Here is a 20,134-nt window from a genome sequence, read left to right on the forward strand (position 1 = left end):
GTACCAGAGTTTAGTTGGGATGTGAAACATCATCCGTGGTAAGATAATAAAGCTCTGTTTTAAAGCAGTGATGTTTTTAGTGCTCCATCAGGGCCTGAAGTGCACTCAAATGTAGGCTGAGCTCCGGAGCAAAGCTCTGTGACTGCAGATGTAATCCGCCACAGTTGAGAGGCCTCAATCTGGCCGGATTAAACAGCAGGGCCAGTGCATCGCAGACATATGGGAGCGAGAATGAAAGCAGCCCCAGATAAGGTGCTCTCAGCCTAAATTACAGACGCCACTGCTCATGCTCGCTCGCTGTCTTATGGCAATGCATTAATATGCTTTTATCCTTCATGCATTGCCAGTAGCTCATCCTCTCCCTTCTTCTTTTTTTTAAAAATTTTATAAGCTATGAATGCATAATCTAATATGTGTGGATTTTGGAAGTTCCTCTAGTTCTTCCAGTCTAGCTCCTCTAATCAAATGTACAAGTTATGACAAACAAAACTCTTACTATTTTTAAACTGATGCTCACAGAAACGCAAATATCCAATAAAACACGTTAGCACATTTAAAGTACTTTCTATTAGCCAAAGTAACCACATAAATAACTTCTTATTTAGATGTGATATTTTTATGTTTAAGCCACTGTTTCAGCAAAATACGTCACAACTGATCATTTAGCACAATGTATAATGAAGAAATAGCATGTGAATCGTAATAATTGATTTCTGTTTCACACCATTATATAGAGCATGTGACTTCCAAGCTAGCTAGCTAGTTAGCTGTTTACTGACGAGTCACCCTCCAAGCCACTGATTGCTGGTCATTATTTCAGTGTTACATCGCAGCAATCCTCTGAAAACAGTTTAAAAACAGCAATGTTGAAGCATAATTAGTGAGTATATTCTGTTTCCCAATGTTAGCTGCAGCTCAAAATGGCTGTGATCTCTGAACTGATTACTGCTAGGCTATATGTAGAACGTTAGGTCTGCAAATTTATTCTGTACACATTAGGTCCAAATATTTGTAGACACTCCTTAAAATTCCCCATTTTAATGTCATACGGCTGATTTTAGAAGATGTCAGGCTGTACGTTTTGATATATAGTGTATAACCTACTGTTATCAATAATTAGCTGCATTAATGTCCATAAGAATTTCTAATGCTATATGGTTCTTTAACAGCCACCAAAAAAGAACAGGTTTAACACGTTTATTACAGTTATGGTCATTTCAAATTCTACAAGTATTTTTCTCAAACACCCACACCCCAAATCTCTCTCTCTCACACACACACACACACACACACATCTGGGTTGCTGATCCTATTCTGCCCTTATTATTAGGGCCTGTCAACAGATTATTGATACACACTGTTAATTCAGTCCTAATTTGATTTAATTTACTTAGTGTCAGTGTAATTAATTTGTTGACATCTGGAGTGATTAAGCTTGGCTGATAAGGCTACAAAATATGTTATATCTCTATACCATTTCCCAACAGATTCCTACTTACAGTGATACAGGTTCACAAATCTGTCAAACACTGGGATTCTTTTGTAGACAAAATCAACTCAAATATTTTTCCAAATTCTGACCAAATGAAAGGGCGGCACAGTGGCACAGCAGGTAGTGTCGCAGTCACACAACTCCAGGGGCATGGAGGTTGTGGGTTCGATTCCCGCTCCGGGTCACAGGAGTTGGTGTGTTCTCCCTGTGTCCGCGTGGGTTTCCTCCGGGTGCTCCGGTTTCCTCCCACAGTCCAAAAACACACGTTGGTAGGTGGACTGGCGACTCAAAATTGTCCGTAGGTGTGAGTGAATGTGTGTGGGTGTCTGTGTTGCCCTGTGAAGGACTGGCGCCCTCTCCAGGGTGTATTCCCGCCTTGCACCCAATGATTCCAGGTAGGCTCTGGACCCACCGCGACCCTGAACTGGATAAGCGCTTAAGGGCAGTATCCCTCAATAAATAAATATAATAATTTAAAATTATGTAAATCCTTAATTCATTTGCTATAATATCAGTGACATCTGTTGTGCTGCATATATAGCACTGAAGAACAGAGCTTGTTTAAGCCGTTTGCAAGGATTTGCAAGTCTTCAGTTTGGTATCACAGGTTTCCTCAGGTTTTAGCCGTTCACTCTAAGAGGAGGTCAGCACTGAAGTGACTCAAGCTAATCCTACAGAGTCACTAATGCTGGGCATCATGAGCATGACACGACTTTTATACGATGCAAAAATGATGGAGATACTGAGATAGAGATGAGATCATACATCTGAGTGCAAAATCTGTTATCTTTTGAGCGATGAAGAGATGGGGTGATTTGAGTTGCTTGGAATGTGGGCAATTAGAAAATAACAGCACAGATGTTGTGTAATACGTCCAATATACAACCCTTAATTCCAAAAATTGGGAGTGTATGTGAAATGTTATTAAGGAATGAATACAGCAATTAGTAAATAGTTTTGGACCTGAATTCAGTTGAAAACAGCACAGAAACGAACATAAATTCATTTGATGTTTTGTTATTTATTGATGTGATCTGGGGAATGCTTTTCTTCTTTAGAGCATCATTTCCACACAGCTTCTGAAAAACAGATTTATCAGACCACAGTAATGTACCTCTGGCTCCTTGAGAAGAGCGTGAGCACCTTTAATTGTTGAAAAAAAAATTATTCTTGAGCCCATGTAGCTATAGTCTACACAGAATCACACTGGTTTCTAATGCATCCGAGGGATAGGAGATCACAGGCATGCTTGTGGTTTTCCTTCTTATCCTATTGCTAAGAAATCTCAGATTTCTCAGAAGGATTCCTGAATCTTTTGATGATATTATGTGTTGTAGATTATGTAAAACCTGAAATCCTTACAATCACTGGTCAAAGGAACACTGGGTAGTTTTAAAATAATTGTGATGCTTTTGTGACCTGTAATAGGGAGAACTATCATTGCTACTCTGTGTTCAGGACTGCAGAAACAGTACTATGTAACTTTTGGAGATCACTTAATTATGCCCTTAACATAATTAAAATTTAGTTGACTAAAATCAACTATGAAAAGCAGGATTTTAATATTTTTGCTATTATTTAGGGAATTTTTATTTGATTAATGGGGACTTGGTAGATGAAGATCAACGAAGCAGAAAAACAGCAGAACAGATTGCAATGTTAAAATGCTTGTAGTATGACTCTTGGGAGTCTGAGAAATTGTCCATTGCAAAAATAGCAGCATGGAACACACAGACAGACTGGTGCTATGCTGCCATCTGCTGTTCACTAGTTGTCATGTGGACGTCTTGTGGACAGCTAAATTGGTATGAATGTGGATGGCATTCAAGCATAAATGCTGCACACAGAGATGCACTAATAGTGAGGAAGTATAGTCTTTTTCAGAGGCCTTCTTATAATTAAAGTTTCCTTACAATGTAATGCTGTTTTGACCTCCTTTATGTGAAAAGGTTTAAAAAGATAGGGCTTTCTTTCCACAGCATCTGATCACTGCAGTCTTTCTGCACTATATTCACTGATTACTGCAGTGTTTATAGAGTTCACAAGACCCTACAAAAGCTGTCCCAAATCACTCTCAGTATCCTTTTATCTCCAAAATCAAAATAGCAACCTTCGTATATAAACAAACCCCTTCTTTACCTCTAATGTAAGTTAATGTACGAAACACACTTCCAAAAAGTTGGGTCACTTTCTAAAAGTGCAATAAAAAATTCAAAACTATAACTCTTTGTTCACTGACAAACCTAGTTCATTCATAGTCTGTAAATGCTTATCCAGTTCAGGGTCGCGGTGGGTCCAGAGCCTACCCGGAATCACTGGGCGCAAGGCAGGAACACACCCTGGAGGGGGCGCCAGTCCTTCACAGGGTGACACACACCCACACATTCACTTTTGAGTCGTCCAAAGGTGGATTGACGACTCAAAAGTGAATGTGGACAAACCTAATTGTATTCTGTAAATATAAATATATAATATATAATAAGTAATAATATTACACACTCAAAAATTTGGGACAGAAGCAAAATAAGACTGGAAAATTTATAACACTGTTCTGGAAGTTTCCACAATCAGCAATTACATCGGTACCAGAGGAGATCATCAGGGCTGAGTATTAAAGCAGAGATTTGTAAGCAAGTATGAGTTGTAGTTCAGCACTTTGTGCCAAATTTAGTGAGTGATTTGTCAGTTCGATGATCTTTCGACATGCACAGTTCATAATACCACAAAAATATCCAGTAAGTGGAAATGTAACCTGAAACTTTACTGTGCAAAGAGGAAGCCATATATTACTTTTGTCTGGAGTTCTTTGGACTTGTTCTGTGGTCAGATGAGTCCACAGTTTGTATATGCAACTCTCAAACCGATTAAAAAGTATAATTAAAATAAACAGTGATATGACCCAGTGGTAAACATGCCTCGGCCACTGCTTATTGAGTGTGTTGCAGGTATCATTTTCTAAATTATTTAACAAATAGATTTAAGTTTGCCATTGAAAACATTGAAAATCTTTTCTGTTAAAAAAATGGTCCAAGTGAGTAAATGACAGATACAGTTTTATCGCATTTTCAGATAGTTTCCCACTTGTTCTTTATTCATTGCACTTTGGAGCAAGTACATTCTTCATAAAAGTTTTATACAACGCAATGGACTTCCCCCAGTATTCAAATGACATAAAACAAAATGGAGAAATTCCATGTAACATATGAGGAACCAACCCATTCAAATCCAGAAAAAGATGAACAGGGTATTGACTGTGGACCAGTTAAGTAGTAGTGAAACCATAAACAATCAGCAAGCTTGCTTTTAAAGTGCTCATTTTAACCACTGGGATATTCAGTTACACTGAGTAGAGTTTAAACACAGCCAAGTCTGATCCTCCAGGAAAAGGCCAACAGCACGAACAAGGTAAGCATTTTAGCGTAAGCTTCCTTGATGACAACTGTGCAAATAACAAGAATGAACAGCTTCATTTGAGGAAATAGAAGGTGTAAAAATACAGTGAGAGGTCAACCACCATGCTTAACTGATGGAACTGGAGTATTGCTGTCATTATTAATAATAATAATTACACTTCCTGACCTAAGATCTGAGTATTGTCTGGCTGAAAGACAATAGGTGGTTTTAACAGTTTGCAGATAAATAATATTAAACAGTCAAGATCTCCAGTCCCTGCAGATGTGTTGTTTATGTAGAAATGTTATACCAATATACTGTTTTTATTTATTTATTTATTTATTTATTTTATGAGTAATATGATATCCATCTGAAAAGGATTTCAAGGGAAAAAAAGAAATGGAAGACTCCTCATCAACACAAACTAGAGAAGGCAGAAGTGACAGCATGGAGGACCCACCTGAGGGTAAGTTAGGGGAATTCTATGCTTATTTTTAATCCATGATGACTTTCATGTTATTTTGTATCCAAAGGAATATTCCACTACATATTCCAAATTCTTCATAGTTAATTTTTTTAAATATATATTCAATTAATTCAGAAAGGTTTGATGATAAATGTCCTGAGAAATATGTCACATTTATTCACAGTGGTAGTGAGTAGAACCAGACATGACATGCATTTAATACTCATTAAACCTACCTTGAAGATAATTTAAAAACATAAAATTTAGGGCTTAAATAAACAAGCTAAAAGGAATGTCTACGATTGTAGGGAATCGCAGTTCTCTCTGGTTTACGTTCAGAAGGTCCACGTCTGTTAACACTGAGCGGAGTATTTTTTCGGAAAAGAACGACTTGTTTGTATGTGGCTTAACTTTAACTTGAATTAGTTTTGTAGCACTTTCGCTGTGTTAACTTTCATACAGTTAGAACTCTCCAAAATTTGGAGATATTTTCACCTTAAGGAATCTGAACCAAACAAAAATGCGTCTATATTACCCACCTATGGAAGAGGAATAGAACAATATCCTCATCTCACATTATGCTTTTCAACATTTGGAGTTCTCTCTGTGGTTACAGATGCAGTCTTTTCCCTGCTGTGAGCAGAGAGAGAGAAAGCCTAGCAAACCTGACTAAGACACATTGCTTTTTTAGCCTTTTACTGACAATGGGGCTTCGTAAACAAATAAGACTGGTTATCAGTGCCCAAACAGATTGGAGAGCTAGCAAATAGCTAGAAAACAGAAAATGTTATAAAAAGTGTTTTATTTTATTACAATTGTGAATGTCACCTTTAAAGCTGGAGTAGGTAATGCTATATTTAATAATAAAAAAAACCTTCTATATCCAGATAGGGATCAATAAATAAAACAATCGGATAATACAAAATACATCTGTGGCACTAAAAAAACAGAGAAAGATCCAGCAAATCCTACAACAGCTCACACTGCTAAACAAAGAACAGAAAGACAGAAGTAAAAAACTGAATTCTGCATTTCTCTCTCCAACGCTCTGTCCCTCTGCTGCTACTCCTCCTGTGGTCAAGACATTTTTTTTATCATCACTGGATAGTTTTTGGATAGTAAATAAAAGGTCTTGGGTTGAACACATTGTGACACCTGGTTGAATATTTCTACACATTTGACATCAGGCCACTATATTTGCCTTTGTTTACTTGTCAAATATTGACCAACTATAAAATGAGGAAGTTGATGGAATTCCCCTTTAAAAGAAAATAGTAGTTTGCAGTGTGTAGTGGTTATTTTTTCTTTTTAAAAGAGGACGTCTGGTCACCCTAGGCTAGGTCATTAGCATACTACTAAATCCCTAGATTTTCAGAGGAGTATTAAAATTTGTCTTGGTGTTTGACAAATGTCTGAAATACCTTTCTTCTGAACTTCTCATTTAAACCAAGGTTTTACGATGAGTTGACCGTTCTTCATTAACACCATTATCTTAAACAAAATAACTTTTATGAAAGAAATACTTGTTATTGGGGTTTTTTTATATTTGAAAAGACTTGGCTAATATAATGATATTTTAAGCACATAACAGGTTAAAAAATATGTATATACTATGTACATTCGTCCAAAACTGCTGCAGGTGACTCGAGCAGCCCCCCATGTGAAGAGCTGTGTTCAGTGTGTCTGGATGTGTTAACTGATCCAGTCACAACTCCGTGTGGACATACCTTCTGCAAAACCTGCCTCACAAATGAATGGGACAGCAGTCAAGTCTGTCACTGTCCATTATGTGAAGAGGAGCTCACAGAGGAACCAGAGCTCAGTATCAATACAACTCAGACAGAAGCTGAAGACCAATTCAAGACGGAAAGTGATCTTAATGAACCTGAGATTCTCTGTGATGTCTGCACTGGAAAGAAAGTGAAGGCCCTAAAATCCTGTGTGGACTGTGGTGTGAGCTTTTGTGAGGCTCATTTAGAGTCACACACCACTGCAAAACTCAAAAAGCACAAGCTAATCGACCCGGTGAAGAAACTGGATGACTACATTTGTCTGAAACATGAGCGACCCCTGCTGCTGTTCTGTATAGATGACCAGACTGCTGTCTGTCAGTTCTGCACTGAAACGGAACACAAGAATCACTGCACTATTCCTGTGGAGGAGGAGAGTGGAGAGAGGAAGGTGAGATATACCGACAGTTATACAAAAGTTAGTTTTGAGCACACACCCCAACTGCCTAATAATTATAATAATTTAGAAAGAAGAATGACTGCATGTTTAAATCAGATTTCAAACCTTATATTAATGATGCTTTGGGTTGGAACTGTGAAGGAGGAAGGTCTAAAAACAAGGCTGACATTTTATATTCACATTAAGTGATGGAGAATTTGCATTTTGGTGTCTCCAGTCCACCTTAAATTTTGTACAGTTCATTTCTGGTTATTAACCCATCAGGCACCTTTTAGCTGAAGAAACAATCAACACTTAGCATTGCCCTCCACGCGTGTAGAACTGTCAGGTTTTAAAAAAGAAAAGGAAGCACATACTAACCTTCACCGTCCCAGTCATAATGCATTTTGAAACATAGCAAATAATTTCTCATAGATACAGATGAGTAATACGCAAACCAAGGTGCAGCAGATGATCCAGAATCGAATGAAGAAGATTGAAGAGATCAAGTTCTCTGTTGGCCTCAGAAAAGTGAGTGAAATTTTGTTTGTGCCATTTTCTGTAGATTTTACATGCAATTTTTATGTAGAAACCTGACAAACAAAATTAAAGCATAGATATCTTTATTTAGAAAAACACAGAGAAAGAGATTGCAGACAGTGTCGAGCTCTTGGGTGGTCTGATGCGCTCCATTGAGAGAAGCCAGGCTGAACTGCTTGATTTGTTGGAGGAGAAGCAGAAAACTGCAGAGATGACAGCTGAGGGCTTCGTTGAAGAGCTGGAGCAGGAAATTGCCGAACTAAATAAAAGAGATAATGATCTAGAGAAGGTCTTGCATACAGAGGACCACCTCCGCCTAATAGAGGTTAGTCTTTCTAAGTCTGTTCAGTAATGGCTAACGCGGAACAAACCGCTCATGCTGAGGTTTTGTCCTCTCTTCTGCTGGACTGTAGATATCCTCATCCCTCTGCAGCCCTTTGAACTACAAAAGCTGGACAGACATTCACATCGACTCTCATCTCTGTTTGAACCCCCTAAGGAAGGCTCTGTCTCAGCTTAAGAAATCTCTAAATGAGAGTCTGTCTGAATCAGGTAAGGTTTCTCTATTGAAAAGAAAACAACAGAAATAACTGTTGTTAACTTTGGCCTCAATATTCTTATGTGCAAAATTTGGGAGCAGACTCTGTTTTTCTAAAATGGCTGCCCATTGATTTTAGCTACATGAAGTTGTACCATTTTACAGTGTGTATTCATACTGTCCTAACCTATACTCCCAAATGTATTAATGATCTAAATTTGGTTTAAGTGAACTGAGAGAAGCTTTGGGGATATGGGAAATGATGTGGGTGACTTCTACTGTTCATATGCAGTGTTAGCCGTGCAGCTGCAAAATGCTGAACATGCCTTCGCCAAACCTGTCTTAAACATGCCTTACACCAAACTACTTTTCAAGCAGTTTCATTGTTGCAAACAAATTTGCGAGGTCAAAATAAATTGAGTCGTGGCACCTTCTCATCATTTAGATTTCTTGGTGTCTGAATAGCTGTCTTAAATGTTAAGTCCTTTTTTTGGTTTAATATTATTATATGTTTATTCTTAGCTTATGGGAATCTTACAAGACCCCAGTCTTTAAAAACAGTCTGTGACTAAAAACTCATTTGCTTTAGATTTGAGTGCGCCAGGTTTTGGTCTTTTAATAGACTTTTCATAGCATTGGGTGGGGAAATTGTTCAAATTATACTTCTCACTGAACCACGGATTATTAGATCCATCCATCCATTATCTGTAAGCGCTTATTCAGTTCAGGGTCGCGGGGTTCCAGAGCCTACCTGGAATCATTGGGTGCAAGGCAGGAATACACCCTGGAGGGGGCGCCAGTCCTTCACAGGGCAACACACACTCACACCTATGGTATGTGTTCTTGGACTGTGGGAGGAAACCGGAGCACCCGGAGGAAACCCACATGGACAACACACCAACTCCTCACAGACAGTCACCCGGAGTGGGAATCGAACTCACAAGCTCCAGGTCCCTGGAGCTGTGTGACTGTGACACTACCTGCTGCGCCACCGTGCCGCTGATTAATAGATGATGAATGATAATTACAATTATAAACTGTTTTTATAGACCCACAAAATGCTTGTTCCATTTCACGCCTTTCTTTTATAGTAGTTGAAAATAGTCATTAAAAGGGCTGTCTAGCTACTATTGGACATAGAGTGGATATCTGTAGTCACAGGTTTTTTGTAAGAAGCTATACGATGAGTTTAAATGAGAATAAGCTCTTACTGACCTAATGTTTATTAACTTTTTTGTTATTAATGTACACAGAGCTGAAGAAGATTCAGCAGTATGCAGGTATATGCTGGTTTCTGATTTTCTCACTTATAATAGGACCTATAATATACCTTATAATGTATAGTGATGAAGTCTTTCCATGTAAGGTCTATAAGTTTTTTTAATGCATGCACACTCATTACATAATGTATTCTTCTCAGTGGATGTGACTTTGGATCCTGATACAGCTCATTCCAAACTCATCTTATCGGATGATGGCAAACAAGTGGTCTTTGGAGACAGAAACCCGAGGCTTCCTGACAATCCAAGGAGATTCACCTGCTACATCATGGTCCTTGGAAAGGAGGGATTCTCCTCTGGGAAATTTTACTATGAAGTACAAGTCAAAGGAAAGGCTGAGTGGAATTTAGGTGTAGCCCAAGCCAACATCAACAGAAAGGGGGTGATTACACTAAGTCCCAAGAATGGGTTCTGGACCATAATTCTTACCAACGGGATTGAGTATAGGGCTGGCACTGGTACATTCATCCCCCTGCCCCTCCGAAACAGGCCCCAGATAGTGGGGGTATTTGTGGATTACGAGGAAGGCCTTGTCTCCTTTTATGATGTAGGGGCCAAGTCTCTTATCTACTCTTTTACTGGTCAATCTTTCACTGAGGAGCTCTATCCATACTTCTGCCCTGGCATTAGTGATAAGAATAAAAACTCAGCTCCACTGATCATATCCCCCATGCCAAAGAATGAATAAAGTCAACAGTATTTCAACAGTATTTCAGATAAGGAATACCAAAGGGTCTAAACTAGTTTTTTAAATATGTTAATCCATAACATTGCCTTCAGTATGCACCAGCTAATGGAAAAAACTGTGGAAAAAATACACACCAAAGTAGTAGTAGTTATCCCAAAAGTTCTTACCACCTTCATTTAATGTCATCACAAGGATTTTTGTCTTGTTTTTTTTTCTAAGCCAAACAATTTTCAATAGAGACTACGGCTGCATTTCTGTAGGATTAGAGTTAAAATGTTTACAACAGATGTATCAATATTTAATTGACCATTTTTGTTCTGTAAGTATTAACATTTTTTGTTAATAATGTTGGTTAACTAACAAAATTGTCCTAAAACACATCTTAACTAATGAATGTAATCAGTTGTAAATGAACAGACTTTTAATGTTACATTCTGTATATTGTGATTATCCCTTTTTTCTGCCCCAAAGGCTAAGAATTACGCTTATTAAAATATAACCCACTGATGTTTCCGATCATTTCCCTCTCATTAATATTACTTACATTGTTTACCGAGTGAGTCATTTGTGGTGTTTAAATTAAATCATATAATTCAGGCTTGTAGATAAAATGTTTAATCCTCAATAAATGCAAAGTAGCTTGCCCTTTTTGTACATCAATACAGAACACCAATATTCTACAAACTCAGCATTGACCACATGAGGTCAGGTCCATTGCCTTTTTAAGAAATACTCAAAACAAATGTGGCATAATACACATTTTGAGTTCAGCATGTTATTTTTGATGTGTTTGATTCTATGTGTTCATTTACTCAGCTTATTTAATCTGAAGCATCTGAAGACATTTCTGGCCAGGAGTAATATATTAAAATGTATATGTTGTTTCTACCATTTATTTTTGAGGAAGTTTGCTTTTTTTTTTTAAACCTGTTCTCCTTCTGTCTGCTTTAACTAGAGCAGCGTCACATAGGTTCAGAATAGAGTCATGGTTTATCCACATGTGGAAATAATTCTGTGTGGAGATTTGAGCCATTATATTGAACTTGTGAACAGTGGGGAAAAATAGACCAAGTGCCTCGAACAAAGTGCACTGACCACAGCCCAAGAAAACAAACAGATGGGACATTTTGCTGTTTTAGTTTCCTTACGATTGTCCATGTTGATGGGACAGGCTAGTTGTCTATTCTAGCTAAATTCCTACCACAGAACTGCTTATAAATGCACATTTGCTTATGCATGCGCGTCATTTCCGCCAGCACAGAAGAGCCATCCTCAGAGAGCCACGGCAGCAGAGTCCTCGTTGTGGTGATGTACCGTGCTACTCTTTGTGAATCGGTTCTTCTGATTCACTAAAAGAGTCGGTTCACAAATCGCACACCGCTGGCGTCGGAAGTGACGGCGTTTGTTGTTGTCCAGCCCGCTGCTCGTCGCGTGGATGGAGCTCTTTATTTCTCCGTTACGGTCTCCGCTCGCCTCGGTTTAACGCTGCTGCAGTCACGGAGGAGATGTTTATCTCCGTATCTGACCCTTGAGCTCTTTGTGTGGAGTTGAACCGTTTTTCCGAGCGCTTCGGTCTATAGGCTCCTCTCCTTCAGTCTCTGCCAGAGCCTCTCTCCGGAGCGGGACTCTCTCAAAATGGCGGACACCGAGGAGGAGAGCGGCGGTGGGGCTGCGGTCCTCGTCGGCGAATGCGCTCAGAGTCGTGCTCCGGAGCCGAGTAGCACCGAGAGCGAGTTGGGCGATGCGGGCGACACGGCGAAAAGCGAGGAAGCAGTTGCAGTAGAAATGGACGGTGCAGGTACGGGCCTGCACGAGGCCGGAGCGGGGCCCGAGACCGTTAACCTGAACGTGGCCGTGACTAAAGAGGTAGAGGGCGGCTGTCAGGAAGTGATCGGACACATTCTAGGAACTGAGGTTTTAACGTCTTACGTGCAGACGGAGGGTGCCGAGGGCGCGGACTGCGCCACCGTGAGCGCGGATTTGTTAAACGCGCTATCGCCCGCCACCACTATCATCTACGTGCAACCAGACGGCAGCTTCGTGGAGAGCTCGGGACTGAGCGCCGAGGAGCAGCAGCAGCTTATCGAGCAGCTCTCCAAACAGCATCTTGTCCAAGTAACGGGAAACGAGGCGGCGCGCATTTTCGAGCAGCCGCAGACACACAAAACTATTCCTACCCCTGTAACGTTATCTGCCCCCAAACCTGCCCAAGTCTCAAACCCTGCCCCTGCACCCAAACCTGTCCCAAATTCTGCCCCTGCACCCAAACCTGCCCCACCCCCTGCTCCCTCGGCCAAACCCGTGGCCATCGCGCCAGTGGACGTGCAGCAGGTTATAGACCACGTCAATAAGACCCAGGTGATCGCCCAGACTGAGCCGGCCCGGGTCCATGCTCCTAAAATCCTGCAAAAGACAGTGACAGCTCAACCCACCTCATACATTACATTGGAGCCTGGGAGTCTGATCTCGGGAGCCCCTCTGACCGCTACCATCCCGACGCAGCCCTTCACCATTGTCCAAAATGCGGCCCAGCAGCTGCAGACCGCCGCCAAACAGGTCGCTCTTCAACAGACCCACAACGAAGCCCACCCCATACAGCCCAAGGTAAGACCGTCAGAGTAGATCTGTTTGAATATCAGACAAGATCCTGGAGCCCCATAAGCAATGCCCTTTTCCCAGTGTATTTTTTTGCTTTAGTTACAGCAGTAATTCCCAAACTTTTTCTGTGGTGCCCCCCCAATTGTGTACATGAGAATATTTTTGAACCTCCACAACTGTGACACACACCTTTTGCTTCCAGGATCCACTGGAATTTATTGTAAATGTACCAGTTTCTACAAAACTGAACCTTCATATTAAAACGATCCCTTTTGTTACTACACTCATTCATTTTTACAGCTCTACCGACCATACACACAAACACTTTATAGCTCTGCAAGTAGAGACTGTACTCCAGCCATTGCTCTGTATTATATTGTTAGCCCTCATCATCTTGTTCTATAATTATCAGGACGCCCATTTGACCACCACAGAGCATGTATTATTTGGGTTGTGTTTTCTACTCTGCAGTGCTGAGACACTGATGTGGTTGCGATGTGTTAGTGAGGGTTGTAATGGTACGAGTGGATCAGACACACCAGTGCTGTACTATGCTGGACTGAGCATAGTCCATCAACAAAAAATATCCAGACAACAGTGTCCGGTGAGTTAGAGAACAACCAACACAAACTGTGCAGCAACAGATGATGGACAAAGAAGGTAGGTGTGTTATAGAGTGGCCAGTGTATCAGTGCAGCACAAAAAATAATCCACTATACAAGTGATAGCTGCTCTATGGTGGTCATCTGGAGGTCCTGACAATTGAAGAACAGGGTCAGCATCATTGGAAGATTGCCCATTTGTTTCCAATGAAACCTCCGCCATCCAAGGCTGGAAGTCCAAGAGAGGACAGCTGACTCCTCTTGCTGGGACTCCCCAGTCCATCCCTCCTGTCGACACATGGTATGGTGGCAGCCAACACAGGCGTCTTAAAATTGCCCCCGAAAGTGTCTTGAGTAGAAAAACATTTGAAGATGCAGAGTTCATTTAAAAACGGTACATTGTTATCCCATATCTTGTAAATGTATGAATAAACATAAGACTGCTCTTTAACTCGGGCAGCATGGTGGCACAGCAGGTAGTGTCGCGGTCACACAGCTCCAGGGCTTTGGAGATTGTGGGTTCAAGTTCCACTCCAGGTGACTGTCTGTGAGGGGTTTGGTGTGTTCTCTCTGTGTCCGCATAGGTTTCTTGTTGCTCCAGTTTCCTCCGACAGTCCAAAAACACACGTTGGTATTTGTCCATAGGTGTGAGTGAATGTGTGTGTCGTCCTGTGAAGGACTGGGGCCCCCTCCAGGGTGTGTTCCTGCTTGCGCCCAATGATTCTGGGTAGGCTTCGGACACACCGCGACCTTGAACTGGATAAGCGACAATGAATGAATTAATAAATGCTCTTTAAATCATGTACACAATGGTATGTAATATATTGTAGCTGTTGTTGATTTTTGTATTGTGAAATTGGGCAATAGAAATGCTCCAAATTTATTATATATATTTTCACACTTACACTTTCATTGAAAGATTATGTTTTTGAATTCTCCTGTAAAGTTTCTATTTTGGAGATGTATGTCATTTATTTATTTTATTTATTGGACTGCGGCAGACAAACTCAAGTGCTAGTGTTGAAAACCACTCGTTTAGGCTAAGTGACATACTTTGTCCTTTGTTGTTCAGTATTATTTTTACCCAGTGATTTTTGTTTTCTGTTTAAATCACCAGCCTTCTGAGCCAATCCACATTCAAGTACAGGCAGCTCCCAAACCGGAGATCAAGCAACACCAAGCAGCTCCCATCACAATCCTACAGCCCCAAAGTCTGCCCGTGAGCCAACCTTTGGTGAAAGTCTCCACTGTGGCAACAGTCAGCACGCCGCAGATTATCCACATAACACCGGTGCCTGGACAGCAGCAGTATTTTTTACAGAATCCAGGAGAGCCTCCCATTCAGCTTCTCCTTCAGAAGCCAGCTCCAGTGGTCAGCAGCATTTCTGTCCCTATTGTGCATAAAGTCCAAGCTCCTACTGCTGTTCCCAGCCCATCTCCCACGAAGAATCCTGCAGCCAAGCCATCTGTCATAGCCCCTCCTCAAACCTTGATCTTAACTCCAACGCCTCCCACCAGTGTTGCATCCCCAACCACAAAGGTTTTGACTCCACCCACTAAGGTCACTACAGTGGTCACTAAGGTTTTGCCTCCAGCAGTCGGAAAGGAAAAAGAGAAGGAGAAGGACAAGGAAAAACCCAAAGAAAAGAATCGGCAGAAGAAGGCTCTAAAAATCCAGACCCGATCTGGCCGGGTGTCCCGGCCGCCAAAGCACAAAGTGAAGGACTATAAGTTCATCAAGAACGAGGACTTGGCTGAGAGCCATCAGTCTGATTCTGATGACTACTCTGAGATAAGTGTGGAGGATGAAGAGGGTGATGAAAACAAGAAGAAGATGGCAGACGATGGTTTATCACTTAGGAAAAAAGCCTTTAAATGTGAAACCTGTGAGAAAGCCTACATAGGCTTGGCTGGTTTGAACAGACACTATAGACTAAATACCAGTCACAACAAAAGCCAGACTTGCCCTCCTGAAGAAAAAGAGGCTAAATCACCAGAGAAAGAGACCGTTACAGAAGCCCCTAAAACCAGTCCTGTGAAAGCAGCTACTACACAAAAAGTTAAGATGCCTTTTCTTTACCTAAGCCTGAACATTTTTAAGCTTTTAAGTTTACTAAATAGATATTTATTTTTAAAGGGTTCTAAAGGCCTGTTCACACCAAGTCTGATTTTATGGATGACAAGATTGCAGATCGAACAAACACACGTATATCTGAATCATCTTTCAAGAAACTTAAAGACTGCTATGCTGCATAAAATTAACGTGCTCCCTTGTCTCAGTGTTTAAATGCATCAAAATATGAGTGGATGTTCCACTGTGTAAATCACATTATATATTTTTTTTTTATTTTACATGGTGTGAATAGTCTCTAGAGTCCTATCAACAAGTTTCCCAGATTAATGTCAACACAATCCTCAGGACAGCATGACAATGAAGATGATAAATGACAAAGACAGAAAAGGTCTAACTGTCAAATTGTCAACAGGTGCAAGCGGATTCCACAAGACCTGTAGAAAAACGGAGACCTGGGAGGCCTAAAGGATCAGGCAAAAGCAGTCTGCCCAAAAGGCTTGGACGGAAACCAAAGCGAGGGCGACGGGGCCGGCCACCTAAGTACCTCACAGCTGCAGCTACTGTGGAGCAGCAGGAACAGAGACGGAGAGTTCGACTCACAGAAGTAAGAAAGAAAACAATTCGGTACCAATTTAGAGTGCCATCATTATTTGCACTACAGTAGACATTATTTTAAATATGGTGTAGCAACAACATTTTTGTTGTCTGGCTGCTTCAAACATCTGTTTGGCTCTCCAAGTCAAAAGTTTTAGGTACCACTAAGGAAAATAAAGTAGAATCCCTTCCCGTTTCTCTCCTCAGTTTATACGACAGTATGATGATGAAGACCTGATGGAGATTGTCCTTCCACGCTTAGCTAAGGTCATGACTGTGTGGGAGTTTGTGCTGATGAAGGTAAATATCTTCTGAACGGTCAAGATTTAATTAATATCAGATTTTGCAGTTTGTAGTGTAAATTCAATAGTAAATATTGAGGGGGTGGGATCATGTGGATAATGTCTTTTTTCCCCCATTGAAGGTGGAAAAAGGCCATCCCTCAAGACAGCAATTTCCAAGTGTGTATCATGAATTTGAGCAACTCCACAGCCAGGTGAAAAAGATGGCACAAGAGCACTTTAGTATTTCACCAGCATCCCGACCGGCTCTAGAGATTAACAATATGGAGGTAAGATAACAATTTCTTACAGTGTAGCAAAATAAAATCCATTATTTATTTAAATGTGCATCCTTATAAAGTCATACGAATTTAGCATATTAATCCAGCATTGTACAGTAGTAAACTTTTCTAACAAGACGACTTGTCTCTGTATAAAAAAAGTATAATAAACAAAACACAGACTTTCATGGCCTGCCACTTCTTAGCCTTACCAGCTCCATCACCACTGCTCTTGCACTTTACACCTGACATTATTCAGTCCTGGGGTATTGTTAATTAATACTTGGGGACAAAAAAATAGCTACACTAAACTTTTTAGAATAATTTGTCTGGACACGATAAAATATAATGTATTCACAAGTAAACAAATTGTGTGTAGACAGCAAAAATTCACATGTGTCCTGGTGAATGATTCCAAAAGGTTTTGGCCAAAATTGAATGTCATAGACACGTGACTAGTGTAAATGTTCACTCAAAGTGAGGGATCCTGTAGAGCACCAACTAACCATACGTCCCACAATTTAAAAATCTCCAATTTTGTATCTTTGTATGTTTGTATCTTTTGAATGTTTGCAAGTTGAAGGTTCATATGTAGAAGAATTACTGTTTTTTCTTATCTTCTTATATTAGTACGCCTACAGGTTTAATACATGTGATGGTAAGAAATGTATCTATGTCCTTTTTTAATAAAAAAAAAAAAATTGTTTATTTTAAAGGTCTTAAAATCATTGGGTGTCACTGATCTACGTAATGTGGGCTCCACTCAGAGTACAGTGAGGACAAATCAGGCCACAAAGAGCCTACAGAGTATTGAGGTGAGCACAGGTTTTCATGTGACATTGTCTTTAACCCAAGAGTGTATACAGGGAGTCCTCGACTTATGACGTTGATCCGTTCCTACGTCGCGTCGTAAACTGATTTTCGGTGTAAGTTGGAACATACGTACATACTGTACGTAAATAACATACTGTAAGCACTTATCCTATCCTAACACCTATCCTCCTTGGTCCTGAGCCGCCTAACCGTGTATTCTTCCGCCACGCACACCAAACACGAAGTTTGCGTTACGACGTTTACGACGCAAAACCACTTAATTCGGAACAAGGCTTTATACAGTAAATAGAGATATGTCGTAACCATGAAACATCGTAACTCGGGACTGACATAACCCGAGGACCTCCTGTATTTATGATACTTATCACATTTATACTAAACTGTGGATATTGTCAGTACATAAAGAACATTTGTCTGCCGCATGTTTCGTTACAAAAAAGCTGCATATTTAACCCTTTATTTGGAATTTGTACCTCATATTATGTTCAACATTAAATACAAACATTAGTGTGTAGTTTTTGTTTATTTAGGCCTGTTTACCTTTTTATCCTTTCCAGAATACCAAAATGTTACCTCCAGCAAAGAGGTTCAAAATGGAAAACTGTGGTGGAGAGAAAAATGACTCGCCGATTAAGATCCAGAATGGTATTCAGAAGGATGATGCTAGCAATGGTTCCACATTACTGCGCGAACCCCAGGTAGTTTTAACTCGTCTGGAGAACTTTAACTCTGTGGCTGTGGTTGATGGTGACTTGCCGAGCTGTTCTGAAACACCTGGAGCAAGGACAGAAGAGGAACCTATGGACACAGGAATTGCTCCTGGTGATTTGGAGGCTGCTAAACTCCAGGAACCCACTGATAAGAAGATTTCAGAAGATCTAAACAGCAGGGAATATGTGGATGTTGCAGATCAGATGGAACAGCTGGAACAGGCCCTGAGCTCAGATGTACCCGAGAGCGCGCCTCAAGAGGGAACTCCGCCGGAAGGAAGTAGTGACCCTCCACAGGTGGACAGCTTGGTTGACGCAGAAATGGTGGAAGAACCTGCAGTCAGTCATGTGATAGAAACTGCCCAGGCCGAAGAGATATTCATTCAGACAGCAGAAGGCCTTGTAAGACAGAGTGCTGAGGAACTAGCCTCCAAAGGTATTGTCATTGTGAATGGGCCAGATGGCACCACCATGCATATTGAGGCTCCAGAAGGGGTGCCTTTAGAAACTGTCCATGCTCTACTCGGTATTGAAACAGAAAGACAGACATAAGGGAGTTTCTGCTTTCTGAAGCCCATCTGTAATTGGTCATCCACTCCAAGCAAATTGTCTGCATTGTTGTGTGTTTATTTTCAAGGAACTTTTTATTGGAATTCTTTGTAAATTTGTAAAAACAAAGTGCTATCATTATTGTTTAGTGCATTGTTTTGGTTCATACCTTGGTTCCAAGTATGTAATATTTAGGAGTTTTTGACACAGCGTTACTTTATTTTAGCTGCCAAAGGCTTTTCTTCTTTCTCTTCCCCTAGCAGCAGTGTTTCAGAGGTATATGTACCTATATTTTAAGGTTTTGAAGCAGCGAACAGTTAATGGGGGGAGAATACGTTCCACTACAACGTGAAAAGATGATGAGTTTGAATAGAAGAATGCTTCACGCAGTGAGTAACTGCTATAGGTTCATGGTTCAGTATTAAACTGGTCTGAGGATGGTGTATGAAGATGGATTAGGTGTACTAATAAGCTTCCTTCTATTCCACGGGAAGAAAAATTGAGCTGCATGATGTTAACTTCAGATCTATAAAACATCAAGAAGCAAGTGGCTAAACATGTCTTAAGTGTATAAAATCCAAGGTTACCTCTTTGTAAGTGTTTCATTGTTTGTTATATGTTAAATAGTAGTTTGTCCAGTTCAATGGTCATTTAAAAAAAGCACTATTTTATTACTTTTTATAAAACCTTTGGGCATACTGTGTTTTTTCAGACATCTCAACATTTGTAATACGAAGGGAAAACATGAGCAGATGACATTAAATCTATCTTTGCGAGTGAGATTTTGGAACTGGGGTTTTAATCTATACAATCATTTCTTATTTTATACATTGTGTATAAATTCAATTGTGTGGAAAAAAAAAAGTTATTTAAACATTGAATTGATGAAAAAGATACATCCATGTTTGGAGTGTTTTTTAGATACAGATGTGCTCATAGCTATTGCTAAAAGTTAAAGTGTGGACTTATTTATAATGACACATAAAATGCTGTGCAAAAATACTTGTGCAAACACTAACCATATGTCAGTAGGAATGTTATAGGA

General features: G+C 40.3%; 2 protein-coding genes across 3 annotated transcripts; both read left to right on the forward strand.

Moving 5' to 3' along the window:
* The first annotated feature begins 4,760 nt into the window (after nucleotides 1-4,760).
* LOC136709039 (E3 ubiquitin-protein ligase TRIM39-like) lies at nucleotides 4,761-11,229 on the forward strand. 2 transcript variants are annotated; one of them, XM_066684010.1, is made up of 8 exons: nucleotides 4,761-4,897; nucleotides 5,264-5,351; nucleotides 6,991-7,532; nucleotides 7,956-8,051; nucleotides 8,152-8,385; nucleotides 8,474-8,612; nucleotides 9,852-9,878; nucleotides 10,019-11,227. In XM_066684010.1, the coding sequence occupies exons 2-8, from the start codon at nucleotides 5,285-5,287 to the stop codon at nucleotides 10,564-10,566; spliced, it is 1,653 nt and encodes a 550-aa protein (XP_066540107.1). In that variant the 5' UTR covers nucleotides 4,761-4,897; nucleotides 5,264-5,284; the 3' UTR covers nucleotides 10,567-11,227. The 2 variants fall into 2 exon arrangements, with proteins under 2 accessions (XP_066540107.1, XP_066540116.1); XM_066684019.1 differs by having other exon boundaries at nucleotides 4,850-4,897; nucleotides 7,962-8,051; nucleotides 10,019-11,229.
* Nucleotides 11,230-11,920: 691 nt separating this feature from the next.
* Nucleotides 11,921-19,957, forward strand: znf839 (zinc finger protein 839). The gene is made up of 7 exons (XM_066673818.1): nucleotides 11,921-13,170; nucleotides 14,884-15,825; nucleotides 16,253-16,444; nucleotides 16,642-16,734; nucleotides 16,859-17,005; nucleotides 17,713-17,811; nucleotides 18,388-19,957. Exons 1-7 carry the CDS (start codon nucleotides 12,202-12,204, stop codon nucleotides 19,090-19,092), a joined length of 3,147 nt encoding a protein of 1,048 aa, XP_066529915.1. The 5' UTR covers nucleotides 11,921-12,201; the 3' UTR covers nucleotides 19,093-19,957.
* Nucleotides 19,958-20,134: the final 177 nt, after the last annotated feature.

Source organism: Hoplias malabaricus, chromosome 1 (genome assembly GCF_029633855.1).
Source record: "Hoplias malabaricus isolate fHopMal1 chromosome 1, fHopMal1.hap1, whole genome shotgun sequence".
Classification (NCBI taxonomy): Eukaryota; Metazoa; Chordata; class Actinopteri; order Characiformes; family Erythrinidae; genus Hoplias; species Hoplias malabaricus.